Source organism: Malaclemys terrapin, chromosome 1 (assembly GCF_027887155.1).
Source record: "Malaclemys terrapin pileata isolate rMalTer1 chromosome 1, rMalTer1.hap1, whole genome shotgun sequence".
In the NCBI taxonomy this organism is placed as follows: Eukaryota; Metazoa; Chordata; order Testudines; family Emydidae; genus Malaclemys; species Malaclemys terrapin.
In genome coordinates this window covers 141,257,108-141,278,093 of record NC_071505.1, presented here as the reverse complement: position 1 = coordinate 141,278,093, position 20,986 = coordinate 141,257,108, and the positions used below count along the sequence as shown (strand labels likewise).

At 44.0% G+C, this 20,986-nt stretch overlaps 1 protein-coding gene across 1 annotated transcript in view; it reads left to right on the top strand.

Annotated features, from left to right (window-relative positions):
* LOC128843886 (scavenger receptor cysteine-rich type 1 protein M130-like) overlaps nt 1-20,986 on the top strand; it is an 84,156-nt gene that overhangs the window by 24,022 nt on the left and 39,148 nt on the right. Inside the window, exons 3-4 of the mRNA XM_054041009.1 lie at nt 10,339-10,659; nt 19,615-19,929. Of these exons, the coding sequence (XP_053896984.1) occupies nt 10,339-10,659; nt 19,615-19,929 (636 nt within the window). The remainder of the gene's footprint in view (nt 1-10,338; nt 10,660-19,614; nt 19,930-20,986) is intronic.

Genomic DNA, 20,986 nt, shown 5'->3' with positions numbered 1-20,986 from the left:
AAGTTCATGAATTTCCCTTCCCTGAGGATGGAAATAAAAGAAAATTCTCTGCTCAGCATTACAAGAGGAAACTCATTAATGGGGAAGAAATTCATCGAAACTGGTTACAATATTCAGTATTGAAGGACTTGCTTTTGCTGCAAGTTGTTTAGAAATCAAGCAATTGGTACATCACTTACTGAAAATGGTTCAAAGGACTGGAAAAACATAGCTTCAATTTTCTCTTCACATGAAAGAAGTACAGAACATTTAGAATGTTTTCAAAATTGGAAAGAACTTGAATTATGATTGAAAAAAGGAAAAGCCATCCATGAAGAAAATTTACGTGTGATCCATGAAGAAAATTTACGTGTGATCAAGGAAAAAGAAGAATATTGGAAACAAATATTAGAGCGTCTGCTTTAGTGAGAGTTCTCAGTGGGCATAATTTAGCATTCCACGGCCGCGGTAGAAATGAAAAATTATACACTCCAGGTAATGGGAACATTTTAAAATTTGTTGAATACCTAGCTTTGTTTGATCCAGTCATGAAGGAGCATCTACGTAAAATAACTGATCATGAAACCCAGGTTCATTACTAAGGAAAAAATATGCAGAATGAACTAATTCAAATCCTAGCAAATGTAATTAAAAAGAAAATTGTAGAAGCTGCCCATTCTGCAAAATATTTTTCAATAATACTGGACTGTACACCAGATGTGAGTCATGTGGAACAAATTATGATGATCATTTGTTTTATGGATATGGAAAAGTCTGCAGATGAAGATAATGTTTAAGTGCTTATAAAGGAACATTTTTTGAGTTTCATACCACTGAAGGAGACGACTGGAGCATTTATGACTGAAACTATTCTACAAGAGCTTGAAACAATGTCATTATCTGTTGAAAACGTACATGGCCAAGGCTATGATAATGGGAGTAATATGAAGGATAAAGACAATGATGTGCAATGGAGAATGATGGAAATCAATCCTAGGGCCTTTTTCGTTCCTTGCAGTGTTCTCTGAATTTGGTTGTCAATGATACTGCTAGATGCTGTTCGGAGGCAAGCAGTTTCTTTGACCTGGTGCAACGTGTTTATGTGTTTTTCTCAGGCTCAACCCGCCGTTGGGAGATTCTGACTCACCATGTGAATTCTCTAACTGTGAAACCACTTAGACAAGATGGGAAAGTCGCATTGATGCTTTGAAGCCTCTTTGCTATAAACTTGGAAACATTTATGATGCCCTAATTAAAATTTCTGATAATACTACCTTTACTGGATCATCTGGCAATATGGCAAGTTCAGATGCAGAAGCTCTTGCAAATGGCCTTTCCAAGTTCAAATTTGTGACTTCACTCATTTTGTGGTATAATATCCTTTTCGAGATTAACCTCACTAGTAAGAAGCTTCAGGAAAAGAACTTGAATGTACATTCTGCTATTGAAAAACTGCAGCAAACTAAAAATATTCTGGAGGAATTCAGAAGTGATGAAGGGTTTGAAAGAACACTGGTAGATTCTCTCAAGCTTGCTGAAGAAATAGACTTTCTGACAGAATTTGAACCAGAGCCAGTTTGCATTTGGCAAAAGAAACAGCAGTTTTCATATGAAGGATGAGACACACCCATTCAGAACCCAAAACAAAGGTTCAAAGTGAATTTCTACTTCGCAGTCCTTGATACTGCTATTCACTCGGTTGACGAAAGATTTCAACAGATGCAGCAGCTAGAGTCAGTATTTGGCTTTCTATATGATATCCACAGCTTGCAAAAGAAAACAGAAAAACAGATAAGAGAATTTTGTATAAAACTGAAGTTGGCATTGACTCATGAAAATTCAAAAAACATTGATGCTACAGATTTGTGTAATGAGCTTCAGGCTTTTTCAAGACGACTTAAGAAACATTCCACTCCTGAAGAAGTACTGAAGTTTGTTTGTGAAAATAAACTCACAGACAGTTTTCCAAACATTTTTATAGTTCTACGCATTCTTTTAACTTTGCCAGTTTCTGTAGCTAGTGGGGAAAATAGCTTCTCAAAGTTAAAAAGGATAAAAACATATCTGCGTTCAACAATGGTGCAAGAGAGACTTGTTGGACTTGCCACAATGTCAACAGAGCATGAAATAGCTGGAAAACTGGATCTAAAAGAACTAGTGACTGAATTTTCAAAACTTAAAGCAAAAAAAGTCATGTTTTAAGAGCACAGAGAGTTCTTTAGTCGGAGTGTTTTGTAAATATAGATTAAAGTTCATTTAATTAAAGTTCATTTTCTTATTTCTTTCTATATCGGATGTGGTGGTAATGGCAGTTAAAGCAGGATAGCATAATGGATGATTTTGGATTTGTAATAATAAAAATTATAATTAACATTTTTAATGCAGTTTTATTTGAAATCGGACTGAAATATCATCTAGCTGTCGTGTACAAATCTATTCTGAAAATTTCGTGTCTCTATTTTATCTGATCTCAGAAACATTGGTTGGACAGATGGAAGGACAGACAAACCAAATAATTAAGCCTTTGTTTAAAAAAAATGCTTAAAATACACTAAAAGAAAAAAAGGGCAAAATGTTTCCCAGTTTACCAAAAACCTCAGCTTAGATCTGCCCTTGGGGTTTGGGGGTGGAGGGTGCCAATTGCATGGTTCGCCTAGGGCATCAGTTACTGGCAGTTAGTCTAGGGCTGCCCCTGTGTAGCTGGTGGAAAGCAAAGACAAGACCCGTGGCCCTGGGCTAGTTTTGTCATCATCATCTCCTCTTTCTCTTTGAAAATGTATTTCTTTCTTATCAGTAGTATTACCATAGTGCCTAGGAGCCCTAGTCATGCACCAGGACTCTACTGTGCTTCATCTGTACAGATACAGAAAAAGAGATGGTCCCTGCCTCAAAGAGCTTACAGTCAAAGGGTGTACCTACACTCCAAGCACTACACCAGCACAGCTGTGGTGCTGCAGGTGTGCTGTTGGAGCACCATGGTATAGATGCTTCCAGGGGTGGCTCTATGTTTTTTGCTGCCCCAAGCACGGCAGTCAGGCAGCTTTCAGCGGCACGCCTGCGGTCGGTCTGCGGTCACGCGGATTTGGTGGCGTTTCTGCGGGTGATCTGCTGGTCCCGCGGCTTCGCCGTACCCGCCACCGAATTGCTGCTGAAACCGTGGGACCAGCGGACCTCCCACAGGCATGCCGCGAAAGGCCACCTGAATGCCGCCCTCAGAGCGACCAGCAGGCCGCCCCCCCGCAACTTGCCGCCCCAGGCACGCGCTTGCTGAGCTGGTGCCTGGAGCCGCCCCTGGATGCTTCCTACAGTGATGGAGGCTTTTCCATCGATTTAGGTAATCTAACTTTCATTCTTACATCAATTTAGCCACATCTGCAACAGGAATTAGGTTGGCATAGCTACGGTGAACAGGGGTGTGAATTTTTCACATCCCTGAGTGATGTAGCTATATTGATCTAAATTTTAAGTGTAGACCAGGCCTAAGTAATCCTATCTTGGTGAATTCTCCTCCCTTGAGGTGGTATCTTCAGTTTCAGTAGTCATAAAACTTTTGAATCTATTCCCTTATCTATTTCCTGTAAGAAGTGAAAAAGAGTGTGGAACTGGGTAGATCCCCTTCCCCCTTTCTCTCTTCTCCCTTTCCCCCACCCTGCTATTCTGTGCAAACCTGATTGGCTGGGTGCAGGGCATGCCATTCTAAAAGAAGGACACAGAATTAACTATGGACTGCCTGGGAGGGTTTGAGTCAATGTGGGGACAGGGAACAAGCTGTAACGATGCTGCCTCTGGCGGGACACAACTGAGAGTATCAATTAAGGACAAATTGCTTAGAGCAGGGCAGTTACAGACCAAGGCTGGGTTTCCTTTATTATTAAGGCACATCAAACAAGCCAAACAGAGAAGACTTCGGTCTCACCCAACTGGCTAACCTTAAATTATACAAGCAATTCTCTTAAACACTCCAGTTTCCCAGTATCACCACCAGGGCCACTTGTTATAGGGATGAATTGTTATGAAAACCAATACCTGAAAATGTTTTCTCGATCCCAAAGGACCAAGATCCAGACCCAGGTCAATATACAAGTCAGATCTTAGCCACAGATCACGCTGTTGCCAATCCTTTAGAAACTAAAATCTAAAGGTTTATTCATAATAGAAAGAAATATAGATGAGAGTTAAAATTGGTTAAATGAAATCAATTACATACAGTAATGGCAAAGTTCTTGGTTCAGGCTTGTAGCAGTGATGGAATAAACTGCAGGTTCAAATCAAGTCTCTGGAGTACATCCACAGCTGGAATGGGTCATTCAGTACTTTGTTCAGAGCTTCAGTTTGTAGCAAGGTTCCTCTAGAAGTAAGAAGCAGGATTGAAGACAAATGGAGGGGTTTCCAGAGCCTTTTATATTCTTTCTCTTGTGGGCGGAAATCAGTTTTTTCTCTTGTGCAAAATAACAGATGGAGTTTGTAGCCACATGGGCAAATCACATGCCCATGCATGAATCAGTTCTTTTACAGGGAGATCAGCCATTGCTCCCATGCTACCTTGAACATCCCAGGAAGACTTTTCATGTGGATTGCAGTCTCCCAAGGTCCATTGTCAGTTAAGTGTTTCTTGATTGGTCACTTAATCTGCAAATTCCTTTCTCAAGAAATTGACCAAATGCTTCACTAATGCTACACATTGAGATAAAAGTACATAGCCAATATTCATAACTTCAAATAAAAAAATGATACACACATACAGATAGCATAATCATAACGAGCAAATCATAACCTTTTCATACACCTCACACAACAACCTTTGTACAATATTTGCTGCAAATCATAGAATCATAAAATATTAGGGTTGAAAGAGACCTCAGGTGGTCATCTAGTCCAATCCCCTGCTCAAAGCAGGACCAACACCAACTAAATAATCCCAGCCAGGGCTTTGTCAAGCCGGGCCTTAAAAACTTCTAAGGATGGAGATTCCACCACCTCCCTAGGTAACCCATTCCAGTGCTTCATCAACCTCCTAGTGAAATAGTGTTTCCTAATGTCCAACCTAGACCTCCCCCACTGCAACTTGAGACCATTGCTTCTTGTTCTGTCATCTGCCACCACTGAGAACAGCCTAGCTCCATCCTTTTTGGAACCCCCTTTCAGCTAGTTGAAGGCTGCTATCAAATTCCCCCTCACTCTTCTCTTCTGCAGACTAAATAACCCCAGTTCCCTCAGCCTTTCCTCGTAAGTTATGTGCCTCAGCCCCCTAATCATTTTTGTTGCCCTCTGCTGGACTCTCTCCAATTTGTCCACACCCCTTCTGTAGTATGGGGACCAAAACTGGAAGCAATACTCCAGGTGTGGCCTCACCAGTGCTGAATAGAGGGGAATAATCACTTCCCTCAATCTGCTGGCAATGCTCCTACTCATACAGCCCAATATGCTGTTGGCCTTCTTGGCAACGAGGGCACACTGCTGACTCATATCCAGCTTCTCATTCACTGCAATCCCCAGGTCCTTTTCTGCAAAACTTCTGCTTAGCTAGTTGGTCCCCAGCCGGTAGCAGTGCATGGGATTCTTCTGGCCTAAGTGCAGGGCTCTGCACTTGTCCTTGTTGAATCTCATCAGATTTCTTTTGGCCCAATCCTCCAATTTGTCTAGGTCTCTCTGGACCCACCCCCTACCCTCCAGCGTATCTACCTCTTCCCCCAGCTTAGTGTCATCTGCAAACTTGCTGAGAGTGCAATTCATCCCATCATCCAGATCATTGATAAAGATGTTGAACAAAACTGGCCCCAGGACTGACCCCTGGGGCACTCTGCTTGATACTGGCTGCCAACTAGATATCGAGACGTTGATCACTACCTGTTGAGCCTGCCAATCTAGCCAGCTTTCCATACACCTTATAGTCCATTCATCCAATCCATACTTTTGTAACTTGCTGGCAAGAATACTGTGGGAGACCATATCAAAAGCTTTGCTAAAATCAAGATATATCACATCCACCACTTTCCCCATATCCATAGAGCCAGTTATCTCATCATAGAAGGCAATCAGGTTGGTCAGGCATGACTTGCCCTTGGTGAGTCCATGTTGACTGTTCCTGATCACCTTCCTGTCCTCCAAGTCCTTCAAAATGGATTCCTTGAGGACCTGCTCCATGATTTTGCAAGGGACTGAAGTGAGACTGACCGGTCTGTAGTTCCCCGGATTCTCTTTCTTCCCATTTTAAAATATGAGCACTATATTTGCCTTTTTCCAATCGTCCGGGATCTCCCCTGATTGCCATGAATTTTCAAAAATAATGGCCAATGGCTCTGCAATCACATCAGTCAGCTCCCTCAGCACCCTCGGATGCCTTAGATCTGGACCCATGGACTTGTGCACATCCAGCTTTTCTAAATAGTCCTTAACCTATTCTTTCACCACTGAGGACTGCTCACCTCCTCCCCATAGTGTGTTGCCCAGTGCAGCAGTCTGGGAGCTGACCTTGTCTGTGAAGACCGAGGCAAAAAAAGCATTGAGTACCTTCTTGTATTTGTACTTGTACTTTCGTCCCCTTACTGCCCCCTTGTGTAGCTGTGCAAAGGCCAATGAAAATCTGACACTTTGTGTGTGCTACTGATGCAGCCAGCAATAATGGCAGTATTCATTCATGCACATGGGACAAGGCTTATGTTAACAACAGAAGTCAGACACCCATCTGGCCTTGAATACACAGTTAAAGTATGAATGACCAACAGAGACAAACAGGAGAGGAAGCCTGTGATGTTCCCCTCTGGTGTTATCCGGACCGGTGATCTGCTAGGTCACTCCAATCCTTGACTCTAGGAGCCAGCCTTACCCTGCTCTGTTGTGAGAACCCCCACTCCTGAGCTGTTCATGCACAGCCTCTGGCATGAAAGCTGCTTCCCATTGCAAGCGAATGACACTAGCCAATATCTCCGGTCCCAGACACAATCCTAGGAACCTCCATCTTGCAGTGTACAGTTATGTCTGCTGGACGCTGCAAGCTTATATGAGTTCATCAATTTAACCAAGAAATTGATATGTACCAGGCTTGTTCTCCCAAGGGGAGTCTCTGACATGCTTCAAACAAAACGCACTGCTTCAGGTATAATAAACAAACAGATTTATTAACTATAAAGATAGATTCTAAGTGATTATAAGTCAAAGCATAACAAGTCAGATTTGGTCAAATGAAATAAAAGCAAAATGCATTCTAAGCTGATCTTAACACTTTCAATGTCCTTACAAACTTAGATGCTTCTCACTACAGGCTGACTGCTCTTCAGCCAGGCTCTCCCCTTTAGTCAGCGCTTCAGTTGCTTGGTGGTGGTGGTGTCTGCAGATGTAGGTGGAAGAGAGAGCGAGCATGGCAAATGTCTCTCCCTTTTATCATGCCCTTTCTTCCCTCTTGGCTTTGCCCCTCACACTTCAGAGTCAGGTGAGCATTACTGAGTCTCTCCAAGCAAGGTCAAGCAATTCCCCTGGTGTGGCCTCATGCAGGTGAGTCGTTGCATTGTAGCTCCTTTGCTGGACAATCGCTGTTGATGGGTTGTTTGACACTCAACCCTGGCATTGGTTACTTTCCTTGCTGTTGCCCCTTGGGAACTAATATTTGGCTGATTCCTCCAACTTACAGCATGTTTGAGTGACAACCATACTACACAACTCTCATAACTTCATATGCATTAATGATAATACATATATGGATAGAGAAATGACTTTCAGCAGATCATAACCTTTCCCCTGATACCTTATATGGCATGTTTTATATGTAAGATCATGATTATATGAAAATGAGGAATATGGGGGTTACAGCATGCTCCCCCAAGGTATAGAATGTCACAGAGCGAATCCCTTCTTGTAGCTGGAATCTGCAGCTACCAACTAAACTCTGGGAAGATGTGACAGTCAGCTTTAGCATGGAACTGTGCTAAGAAGCAGAGGGTGCTGATTCCAAAACCTACACCTGGTAGATATGTGCGATATGAGTGAGGCAGACATACCTAGATGGAAGAGACTAGACAGTTAGGATCCCCAAAAGGCCAACATGAATTTGGATATGAGTGAAAGCCCTCTTCAGGTTTGTAGCAAGAATACATGATGAGAGGGATTCCACTACATTTAGAATGGGACTTCCTCCTCTCTCTGTTTGCATTTATTAAATAAATTTTCAAAACAAAAACAAAAACTTACAATCACAATTGGGACAAATCACAGACACCGCAGAGTGTCACACTAAGGAATGATTGCAGCTATTTTGAAATCTGAAGTTCAAATGCAAAGGCACAGAAAGCTCCGGTTTGTGCACATTCGGGCATAGTGAACCAGATTCTGATGATCTTACTCACAGTGAGCAGTACCTTACTCTGTGAGTAGTCCCACTGAAATCAATGCAGTAAGCTGCTACTCAACATGCATCAAAGTGATACAATCTATTCCTAAAAGATTTTTTAAAATCCCCTAACCTAGTTAATAATACAATATGGCAACTACTTATCTAACAGTTCCTGGAGCAGCAACACTCTTTATAGGTGCTTCTTCCCTCTTGTCCACCTCATTCTGACACAACCAAGCTGCAGTGGATTGTGTTTAGGGACCAGAAACAATAAGGGACCAGAAACACAATGATGTGACTTTGGTGAATTATTTGGGAGTCTGACTAGCAAATCCAAATAACATTGGAGGATTTCTGTATGATTCCTAGTCAGCCTTTGTTCACCTGTTGTTATTAGAGACTATTTTAGAACATTGAATATGGTCAAAATTCACAGCATTGGTTTCTGATTGATTCATAAAGCAATAAACTATTGACCCTTGCTTAGTACAAAGCAACAGAGGGTCCTGTGGCACCTTTGAGACTAACAGAAGTATTGGGAGCATAAGCTTTCGTGGGTAAGAACCTCACTTCTTCAGATGCAAGACTGCTTAGTACAGTAACTCCGTATTTAGCGTTGTCATGTTGATGATCAATTAGAGAACATGCTCGTTTAAAGTTGTGCAATGCTCCCTTATAACATTGTTTGGCAGCCACCAACTTTGTCCATTGCTTGCAGAAAGAGCAGCCCGTTGGAGCTAGCTAATGGGGGCTTGGAACGAGGGTGGACTGGCAGCCCCCCATCAGCTTTCCTAAGCTCCCTGTGCAGCAGCTGCCCAGCAGGCTATCAATTTCCAGACAGTTCAGCTGTCCCTCCCTCCACTGTTGTGTGCTGCTCCTGCCCTCTGCCTTGGAGCTGCTCCCAGGAGCCTCCTGCTTGCTGGAGGAGGGGGGAGGAAGAGGGGTGCTAATGTCAGGGTGTCTCCTTCCCCCTGCTCCTGCCCCCCATCTCCACAGAGCAGGGGGGACATGACAGGGCTCAGGACAGAGGGAGCTTGCTGGCAGCAGCTGCTGTCTCAACTTGCTGATCTACTTAAAAAGGCAGTGTACTTAGAGTGGGGTCAATGTACTTAAAGGGGCAATGCTTATCTCTCTCTCTCACACAAGTGATGTGTGTCTCTGTCTCTCCCCCCCCCACACACATACCATGTGTCTCTGTCTCGCTCTCTCTCACACACACACATGGTGTGTGTCTCTGTCTCTCTCTGCCATGCTGTGTCTCCTCCCTCCATCCCTGCTGCCTTGTAGAGTGTGAGGCTACATTAACAACAATATGTTAACCCTTGAGGGCTCAGCCGATTGCTAGTTCATCATTTAGCAGTAAGGCATTCCCTGAGACATATCCCACCCTCTGACTCCACCACTTAAACACCTCAACCAAGCTTCACATTCATCATTGCTGTATACAGTATTAAATTGTGTGTTTAAAACTTATACTGTGTACAGGGCTGGCTCCAGGCACCAGCCCAGCAAGCCAAGGGGAAGGGGCGGTATGTCGGGCTGTTCGGCGGCAATTCAGCGGCGGGTCCCTCTTGGAGGGAAGCACCTGCCACTGAATTCCCGCTGAAGAAGAAAGTGGCGTGGTGGAGCTGCCGCCAGAGTGCAGCCAATCGCAATTGCGATCACGGCTTTTTTTTTTTCCCGCCGCTTGGGGCGGCAAAAACCCTGGAAAAAAGCCGGTCCTGACTGTGTGTATATATATATATATATATATATATATATAGTCTTTTGTCTGGTGAAAAAAAAAAATTCCCTGGAACTTAACCTAACCGCTAACCCCACTTCCACCCACCCCCGATTTACATTAATTCTTAAGGGGAAATTTGATTCACTTAACATCATTTCACTTAAATTAGCATTTTTCAGGAACATAACTACAACGTTAAGCGAGGAGTTACAGTATTATATTCTTCAAATACTATTTGACCAGTCCATTAGTAATAATAATGGGGATGTGGCTCTCTCCAATAACTCTGTCCTGATTCTACTTGAAGGTGGAGCTACTGATCTGAAGCTGGTCAACGGAAGCAACCCATGTGCTGGGAGAGCAATGATTAAGACTGGTGAACTGAGCCTCATTCTGTGTTCTACTGTCTCACCTATGAAACATGCTGCAGTAGCTTGCAAACACTTGGGATGTGGTTCTGCAGTTAGTATCCATAGTGCTGCCCACTTTGGAGAAGATTCCACACCATACTTGGTGATAGGAGATGTTTGTCATGGGAGTGAGTCAGCAATCTGGGACTGCAGATTTGAAACCCGGACTATAAAGTCAACATGCGCTCATCCTTCCATTGTTGGAGTGACCTGCTCAGGTAAGAAATCAGCCCATCCTTCTACTTGCCATGTGAAAAAAGGGATTGAATCCAGAGTTTGTTCCATTCCCACAAACTAATGTAGAAGTGGGTAAATATGATCAAATCCTGAAATTATTACTCTCATGTTATAGTGAGCAAATCCCTATGTAATGCCCAACCCAGATATCATAGATTCATAGATTCTAGGACTGGAAGGGACCTCGAGAGGTCATTGAGTCCAGTCCCCTGCCCTCATGGCAGGACCAAATACTGTCTAGATCATCCCTGATAGACATTTATCTAACCTACTCTTAAATATCTCAAGAGATGGAGATTCCACAACCTACCTAGGCAATTTATTCCAGTGTTTAACCACCCTGACAGTTAGGATCTTTTTCCTAATGTCCAACCTAAACCTCCCTTGTGGCAGTTTAAGCCCATTGCTTCTTGTTCTATCCTTAGAGGCTAAGGTGAACAAGTTTTCTCCCGCCTCCTTATGACACCCTTTTAGATTCCTGAAAACTGCTATCATGTCCCCTCTCAGTCTTCTCTTTTCCAAACTAAACAAACCCAATTCTTTCAGCCTTCCTTCATAGGTCATGTTCTCAAGACCTTTAATCATTCTTGTTGCTCTTCTCTGGACCCCCTCCAATTTCTCCACATCATTCTTGAAATGCAGTGCCCAGAACTGGACACAATACTCCAGTTGAGGCCTAACCAACGCAGAGTAGAGCGGAAGAATGACTTCTCATGTCTTGCTCACAACACACCTGTTAATACATCCCAGAATCATGTTTGCTTTTTTTGCAACAGCATCACACTGTTGACTCATATTTAGCTTGTGGTCCACTATAACCCCTAGATCCCTTTCTGCTGTACTCCTTCCTAGACAGTCTCTTCCCATTCTGTATGTGTGAAACTGATTTTTCCTTCCTAAGTGGAGCACTTTGCATTTGTCTTTGTTAAACGTCAGCCTATTTACCTCAGACCATTTCTTCAATTTGTCCAAATCATTTTGAATTATGACCCTGTCCTCCAAAGCAGTTGCAATCCCTCCCAGTTTGGTATCATTTGCAAACTTAATAAGCGTACTTTCTATGTCAATATCTAAGTCGTTAATGAAGATATTGAACAGAGCCGGTCCAAAAACAGACCCTTGCGGAACCCCACTTGTTATGCCTTTCCAGCAGGATTGGGAACCATTAATAACAACTCTCTGAGTACGGTTAACCAACCAGTTATTCACCCACCTTATAGTAGCCCTTAATAGTGTCCCTTTGAAAAACTGCCAACTCTCCTCAGTTGTTTTTCCCCTCAGTCTTGATTCCCATGGGATCTTACTATCAGCTCTTTGAGCTTACCAAAATCCGCCTTCCTGAAATCCATTGTCTCTATTTTGCTGTACTCCCTTCTACCCTTCCTTAGAATTGCAAACTCTATGATTTCATGATCACTTTCACCCAAGCTGCCTTCTACTTTCAAATTCTCAATGAGTTCCTCCCTATTTGTTAAAATCAAGTCTAGAAAAGCTTCCCCCCAGTAGCTTTTTCAACTTTCTGAAATAAAAAGTTGTCTGCAATGCAGTCCAAGAATTTGTTGGATAGTCTGTGCCCCGCTGTGTTATTTTCCCAACATATATTTGGATAGTTGAAGTCCCCCATCACCACCAAATTTTGGGCTTTGGATGATTTTTTTAGTTGTTTAAAAAAAGCCTCATCCACCTCTTCCACTTGGTTAGGTGGCCTGTAATAGACTCCTAGCATGACATCACCCTTGTTTTTTACTCCTTTTAGCCTAACCTAGAGACTCTCAACACTTCCGTCTCCTATGTCCATCTCTACCTCAGTCCAAGTGTGTACATTTTTAATATATAAGGCAACACCTCCTCCCTTTTTCCTCTGTCTATCCTTCCTGAGCAAGCTGTACCCATCCACACCAACATTCCAATCATGTGTTCATATCTTTAGAGTCCCCTTTATTAACCTCACCGCAGTTGTCTCAATGCCACATTTTCCATTTTCCTTTTATGGGTTTCAAATTTATTTTGAATATCCAAACTAGGGAAATTATTGATATTTAATAAGCTATTCTATCTACATATTTAAACTGCCCCTATCACCATGGCATTGGAGTTTCTATGCTGGAAACCCCATAAAATCCTGTTGAGTAATAATGTTTTCAAAGGAAACAGACTCATAGTTTTCTCTATACAGCCATTTGAGAGCTTAGAAAGTATAAGGCAATAAGAATTTTTAGTGGCAGAGAGTAGCCAGATCCAACTACAGCGTCATGCAAGGCATTTCCCACTAGAGTCTTGTCTAACCTCATGTCACTCATCTAATGGTGTATCTGTTATTTCCCACAGTGTTTATTCCCAACCACCAGAGTGAAATTTAGAACCTGATTTTTCACTTTGGGGCATGTTGTGCATGAATTTACCAGACCGGAAATCACTCTGTCAGACTGGTCCTGGCATTATACATTCATATTGTAGCCATGGAGTACAGGTAGAGATGACACAAGCTGCATGGAAGTGGGGAATCAGGCCCTTAATTTTTAGTTCTTGGCCATTGCTCCTTGTTTTCCTCCTTGTCTTTTCTTGTCTCCTGTCTTCCTCCCTGATCTTTTTACTCTCATATTTTCATTAGTTTCTGTGACATTCGGGGTGCAATCCAGACCAGTGAGGGGCCTTACAATGCCTTGCTGCAGTAGCTCCCACCTGGGCTGCTCACGAACAACCTGCTAGCATGCAGGTCACAAACTGACTGTGTGTGTGTAACTTGCACATTTGGGTTACACTCTGGCTTTTACCAGCCTTGGTATTTCTGCAAGGTGACCCCAACACACTCCTGGTCCCAGATTTTCCCCAAAAATGTATGTTCTGTACTGTCAAGCCCTCTCTTGGACAGTCCAGAGATATTAGGTCCATTGTCTCTTTTAGGAATCAATACACAACAACTTGCCACCTTAAATGGAGTTACCCAGACAATTTAACTTAACCACACTGGAGTAGATTCAATTAAAGAATAAACAAGTTCATTAATTACAAAGAGATGGATTTTAAGTGAGTACAGGTAATGAGGCATAAAGGCTAGAAATGGTTACAAGAAAATAAAGAAAAAAACTCTTTGTAGTGCCTAATGTAACAAACTACACTTGATTCAAAGTCAAGTCCTCACCACATGCTTCTGATAGCATTACAGACCAAACTTTCAGGTCAGGACCCCTTCCCCAAAGTCCAACGGCTATTTGTTTTTCTTCTTAGGTACAAAGAGGGAGATGGACAGGAAGAGAGATACCCAGGGGTGTTTGCCCTTCACTTATTTAGTTCAGCCCCCCTCATAAAATTCTGTCCAGATGAGCAGAAGGAAACATGGAGTCTAGTGAGGAAAGAGGCTTCATGTTGTTTTTTTCGCCTATGTGTTCTGAGATGCAGATTCTGTCTCCTTTATTTTCTCCCCTGCTGTCTGAGGACTCTGTTTACCCTTATATGTAAATTGAGGTAACTGCACATCCCTTTGTTTAAGCCTTACTTGACCAGTTGTGCGTAATCGGACCACGGGAATTTGAACATGTCCCTTTAACATCATACAGGGGGGATTTCATAACTTCACACATAATCATGCTACACACATTTCACCATGATATTATTGCCCAGTGAGTTATTAGTTTCCAAATGATACCTCAGAAGGTATATTTTATACAAAGATTATTACAATAGAGTGTAGGGTGTGATTACAGGGGTGCATTTGGCCACAGTTTCCCTTTCCCCAAGTTCACAGTGTGTCTGCATAGTCTCACTCCTTATAACATTTTCTGATTTATCAGTATCTATCATAAAATGGAGTGATCAGAATTCGTCAAATTCCTGTTGTGGTTGTGCAAGGGCTGAGTAAAATTGCATAATTACATCTAGTATGGGAAGGGTCTCCTGTGCAATACACCCTCCGCTGGACATAGAAATATTCTTTGAGTACACAATGTGACAGACAAAGACATTGGCACCTGATGTTGTACTAACACATGTGGCCTCTCTCCTGAGGTATGGCCTTTTCTCTCCCTGGCACTTACTATCACCAATATTTTGAGTGGCTTTCCCCCTCTCCTCGCATAGGTTGGGTCCTGGGTTCTTTTTCTTGGTGCCTGGTGGCACCACTCAGATGACTGCTCACTGTACCAGGTACACAGGCGTGCTGTCCTTTGAGAAAATCAGCACTAATACCACTATCTGGAAAGGAGTATAAAGCACAATGCACAGGAGACAATCAAGTAAATAAAACAAATCCCAGCAAAGGAAGGACACATAAATAATAACAGCATAGCGGTGATGGTAACTTTATTGTGAACAGGAAACTAGGATCAAGGGAAGTTAATATATAGGTTAAGTTAACTAATCTATATATAATATAACAGTAACGTACCCATCTATGCCATGCCAAGAGTCCTACACCATTGTGATTATAACATTAACTCAACCAATTGCCACCCCTACCCTGCAGCTAATTTTCATGCAACAATTTAATTGGTTGTAATGAGTCAGTGATACAAGAGGGACAGCACAGATGGTGGGTTCATTGGCCCAAATGCCACTGTTCTTCAAAGGTTGATTTGCCACCCAGACAACTCACCACAAACTACCCAAGGAAACTGACACACCCAAACAAATAAACACAAATTTCCCAGCACAACACAACCCACGCACAAATCAACACAACCACCCACAGAACACACAATAACATCAAACACACACAACTCCTCACCTTAGCACACACCCCTCATTCACCACCCGCACAAATCAGTACAAATCTCCCAGCACAACATTCATACTCACCCACCCTCATTCATAAAACCAGTAACTTGAGTGGCAAAATTGCTGGTCATCTCTAGTAATAAGTAAGCCTATTCTCCAGAATTTAAAACTCATAAGTTCCTCCAAACCCCAGCTGTCTGCCTGGCACCTTCCCAAGGCAGACAGTATGGCTGAGTTTGTGTATCCTGGTATAGTGTGTTCACCACTGCAACACTGGCCAGCTTACACAAAGGTCCCCTTAACTTTTCTTCATCCCTAAATGGGGCAGGATCGTGTCCTGGATCCAACCAGGCTTGCTATTCCCTGGTCTGGAATCCTCCTAAAGTCTCAGTTGGCTATCAGTAGCCAGTCCCAGACTGGATCTCTCTCTCCAGATGCTGGTGCTGCCTCTCTTTCAGCTTCCAAATTAAAACTCTCTGTGTAAAATCAGTCTGCCCCGTCACTGGGAGCTGTGCAGCTGTGGCTTGTCATAGGTTCAGTGGACTGCTCATCCAAATCCCCCATGCAGAAGTCTCCCTGTTGGCCTTGGCGAAGGTTTTTAGTTCCTTCTGTCCCCACCCCTAACTCCAAGCAGGCTGGGAATGGAGTCAGGGGGCTCTAGTAGCCATTATAGCTGTAGTCCTTTAGGATAAGGCCCTCCAGAGGCTGAATCCTGAACTCCAGGAGCTGGCAACGGTAAGTGGGGGTTACACACAAATAAAAGCCTGCAGGACTCTGTGGAACATGTGAGCTGCTAGTGCTGCTGCTAGGTGAGCAGGAGGCTGGCAGCTGAGTGCTCTCCTGGCCTGGCTGGACCCTTTGCACAGCTCATGCTCTAAAGCCAGACATGGGCAAAGTATGAGCTGGTACAGATCCCAGAAAGGGAAACAGGTGAGATGGATGCAAGAGGCGATTCAGGCTCCAGCAGCTCTGGTAGGACAGGCTCGGATTCTAAAACATAACCTCTGTGCCTGCTAGAGCTGTAGGCGAGGGGTGGGACCAAAAATATCATTCTCTCCTCGCAGCTGCAGTGGTACCAACTCTTTCCATTTTGTTTTGTGTCATAGTTTTAAAAGGAAGTTTCTAGCCTTTGTGGGTGGGTTGAAAAGTTTAAACAAGTGACCCCTAAAGGCTCAGAAACAAGAAGGCAAAGCAGAACCCCCCCCCCATGTTCCATTTTCTAAAATCTCTGTGCCTTTCACTACATGTCCCTCTGCACATGCTATGGCCGCTGGGTTCTCATCTGCAAGGGTCCTGCCCCCTCCACATTTAGTCCCTCTTAGAGCCCAGAGTTGCCCACTCTTGCTATTTTTTCCACAAGTGACACAACTCATTGTAGGACTGGGGCCCAGTCCTACAATGAGGCAAGAAGCTCCATCTTGAGTCCTCTGATTGGCTGGCTGCCCCCACTTGCCCGCCTCCTGGGGTAAAACAACCAATCATAACTGTTTCCATCAGAGCTCTCTTCCTCCCCCTTTCCCTTCACCAATCTGAAGCCATTTTCATTGGAGGGGGGGGGGGAGCAAAGAGCCATCAGCTCAGGGCAGCTCTTTCCTCCTGTTTCCCTCCATTCCTGTGAGCAACAGGCTCCCCCCTGGCAGCACTGGCCTGGGAAGGGGCAGAGCTCCCTGGAGGAGCAGAGTTGAGGCTAGGGAGCTGAACTGAGGGGTGGCACCTGGGAGGCAACAGAACTGATGGGTGGCTGGGTAGGGACAGAAGTATTTGCTGGGCAGGGAATAGGCAGATGCGGGGGTGAGAGCTCCTGCAGTCGGGGCCGAAATCATCTTAACCAGTACAGTGGGGAGAGTGGGCAACATTAATTATCTCACATACCATGCTGTCTACAGTGAATCTGTTTAATTTGTATAACATTGCCCTATTTCTTCCCCCTTCCCCTAAACTTTCTGTACCTGTCTCTCTGTCCTTGGAAGATGTACTCCCTATAGCAGGAACCTTCCCTTCTAGAATGTCTGGAAAGCATCTAGCACACCGTACATGCTACCATAACCTAATAATAATGATAATAATTAATTAATAATAATAAATAAATACATTTGCACCCTCAATTCACATTTGGGAAGAAGAATGTTCTTCTCTGTCTCCTAAAATCATGCCCATTCTTGCAATTAAAGTTTGCCTCCCCTGATGTTAGGCTCAGACCCATTCATATTGGTAAATCCTGAGGCCCTTACACATTTTTTCTTCTCAGTCTTTACTCTGGTAAAATTTCTTTTGGCTTTAATACAAATTTGCCTTTGTTTTCAGTAAGGACTGAGTAAGAACAAAGTCAGGAGTTTAGGTTGTAGCTCATGGTGAAAGACGGCAAATTGACAGCCAAAGCATAATTATGAAGGTGTTGGGGAGTCCTGTGGCACCTTTAAGACTAACAGATGTATTGGAGCATAAGCTTTCGTGGGTGAATACCCACTTCGTCAGACGCGTCCAAAGTAGGTATTCACCCACAAAAGCTTATGCTCCAATACATCTGTTAGTCTTAAAGGAGCCACAGGACTCTGTTGCTTTTTACAGATCCAGACTAACACGGCTACCCCTCTGATACTATGAAGGTGTTGGTAGTGTTGCCGGCAGAGAGTGCCCAAGGACAGCAACAGCGGGGTCCATTGCCCGGTGTGCGTCATGCCAATAAACACACCAGGGTGGAGAAGCAAACAAAGTTTATTTGAGATCTCAAAGTGGTGCAAGGAGACAGGCATGTCTCAAATCAAGCACACCAACATAAGTGGCCTTTGTCTTTTATACAGTTTGTAACTAAGCCTTTCCCTTCTTCCCCCGTCCTTTCTCACCCCCCACCTCCTCCATTCTCACCTCTCCCCCTTTCTCCCTCTGGCTACATTACACGACCTTGGCTGTGCAGCTTGTTCTCACTGTTTCTTTCTGCAAGTAATCTTGTCCTTCAGCTAGAAGCATGTAGGTTTCCCTTATCACTACTGCTTCCCAGCTGCTGGCCTGTGAGGTTAGTAAAGTTCAACATGCAGGGGCTTTGATTCACTTTGGCCTAGAGCGGGGGGGGGCTTCATCAACTCTCGGGTCTTCCAACCCCCCGGGTTACCTAGTGGCCTAGAGCAGGGGGGGCTTCATCGACTCTCAGGTCTTCCAACCCCCCGAGTTACCTAGGGTGATGCCTAGTGACACCAACAACTCCCTCCTTTGAGAATACTCAACAAGCTTTTGGCTGAGTTTTCTCACATTCTGTGGACAAGATATGATTTAAGGCCATGGTCTTAGGATCATTGATTAAAGGGAAAAAGGAGGTGTCTTGACTTCTAGAGGTGGTACATACTTTAACCATTAAACATTTTAGGCATGAGAAGAGAACTAGGGTGAGGAAACAAAGTACGAGACCAGTAAGCAGGAGGCGGACAATACCACCTCCCAAGCCCCCTAGGCTAGGGAGCCAGCTCTAGAGGGTATCAAATAGAGTGGGTTCCTGTTCCCGGGCCTTCCACTGATTGAAGGCCTGTTCAGAGGACAGGATGTGCTTGGGGAATGGTGGTAGCATTACTAAATGGCCTCCAGGTGTCATTTCCTAGTAGGCTAAAGGGGGCTTCTATGGTGCAGTTTTGCGACAAGGGGGTACCCGAGGTATTTCTTCCCCTACTGAACCATCCCCAACAGATATCTGACCAATTTTGGGGGACTACCCTCCAAGGTAACCCTGCCGCGTGGTGCGGGATTTGAGAGCATACCCAGCAGTTAGAGAGGTTAAACTCTTGGGCAAAGCAAACCTTCAAGGCCTCATATGTATTTGTTTCTAAGATTTTAGGGATTCCTCTCCATCCCGCATGTGCCTGGGGGGAAATGGGAGTCAATGAGAGGAGTGCCCCTATGGCAAAGAGTAACACAGTGGCAGACCCTGGACCTGATTTCATTTTGGGCAGGCAAACAAGCAAAGCTTCATAAAATAATACATCTCACATCCTTCACAATTAGTTAAAAACCACTGACAGTAGCGTTCGTTTCTAAATAGTGACACAAAGGTCCATATTTCAAGAACAGATATTTAAGTACAGGTACTGTATTTTTTTAATGTATTCATAGCTATAATCCATAATTTCTAAACATTGTTATGAAAAGTTTGAAAAACATGTCTATCTATTGAAAGGTGTAGTGGAGAGTATGGAGTGTAAGTGTAACATTCCTTGATGGATTGATTGACCCTCTAGGCCACTCACAGCCTCGGCTGGTGGGAGGAGACAATCCCTGCTCAGGACGTGTGGAAATAAGACATGGTGAAACATGGGCTACACTCTGTGATGCATACTTTGATATCAAAGCTGCCAGTGTTATCTGTAATGAATTAGAGTGTGGAAGAGCTTTATCTACCCCAGGAGGAGCTCACTTTGGAGAAGGACACGGGCTGATCTGGACTGAACAGTTGCAGTGTTTTGGGAATGAGTCACACCTTGCGTACTGTCCCAGGAGATCACATATGAATCAGACATGCTCACATGCAAATGATGCGAGTGCCGTATGCTCACGTAAGAATTCAGCATGATTTTTTTAAAATCCCAGTGTTGTGTATTCTAGAGTACGGTGCAACAATAAAACAATCTCACTCTGTAGGGAGCTGGGAAAATAGGGTGCCATTAGCTTCTGGTAAAACTCAAACAATAAAAAAGGGATCAATCACCCCTGACTTCCCGTACAGAAAGCTGGCTAGATCGTCGGGCTCAACGGGTAGTGATCAATGGCTCCATGTCTAGTTGGCAGCCGGTATCAAGCGGAGTGCCCCAGGGTCAGTTCTGGGGCCAGTTTTCTTCAATTTCTTCATTAATGATCTAGAGGATGGTGTGGACTGCACCCTCAGCAAGTTTGCAGATAACACTAAACTGGGAGGAGTGGTAGATATGCTGGAGGGTAGGGATAGGATACAGAGGGACCTAGACAAATTAGAGGATTGGGTCAAAAGAAATGTGATGAGGTTCAACAAGGACAAGTGCAGAGTCCTGCACTTAGGACAGAAGAATCCCATGCACTTCTACAGACTAGGGACCGAGCGGCTAGGCAGCAGTTCTGCAGAAAAGGACCTAGGGGTTACAGTGGATGAGAAGCTGGATATGAGTCAACAGTGTGCCCTTGTCAAGAAGGCTAACAGCGTTTTGGGCTGTATAAGTAGGGGCATTGCCAGCAAATCGAGGGACATGATCGTTCCCCTCTATTCGACATTGGTGAGGCCTCATCTGGAGTACTGTGTCCAGTTTTGGGCTCCACACTACAAGAAGGATGTGGAAAAATTGGAGAGAGTCCAGCGGAGGGCAACAAAAATGATTAGGGGGCTGGAGCACATGAGTTATGAGGAGAGGCTAAGGGAACTGGGATTGTTTAGTCTGCAGAAGAGAAGAGGGGGCGGGGGGGATTTGATAGCTGCTTTCAACTACCTGAAAGGGGGTTCCAAAGAGAATGGATCTAGACTGTTCTCAGTGGTAGCAGATGACAGAACAAGTTGCAATGGGGGAGGTTTAGGTTGGATATTAGGAAAAACTTTTTCACTATGACGGTGGTGAAGCATTGGAATGGGTTACCTAGGGAGGTGGT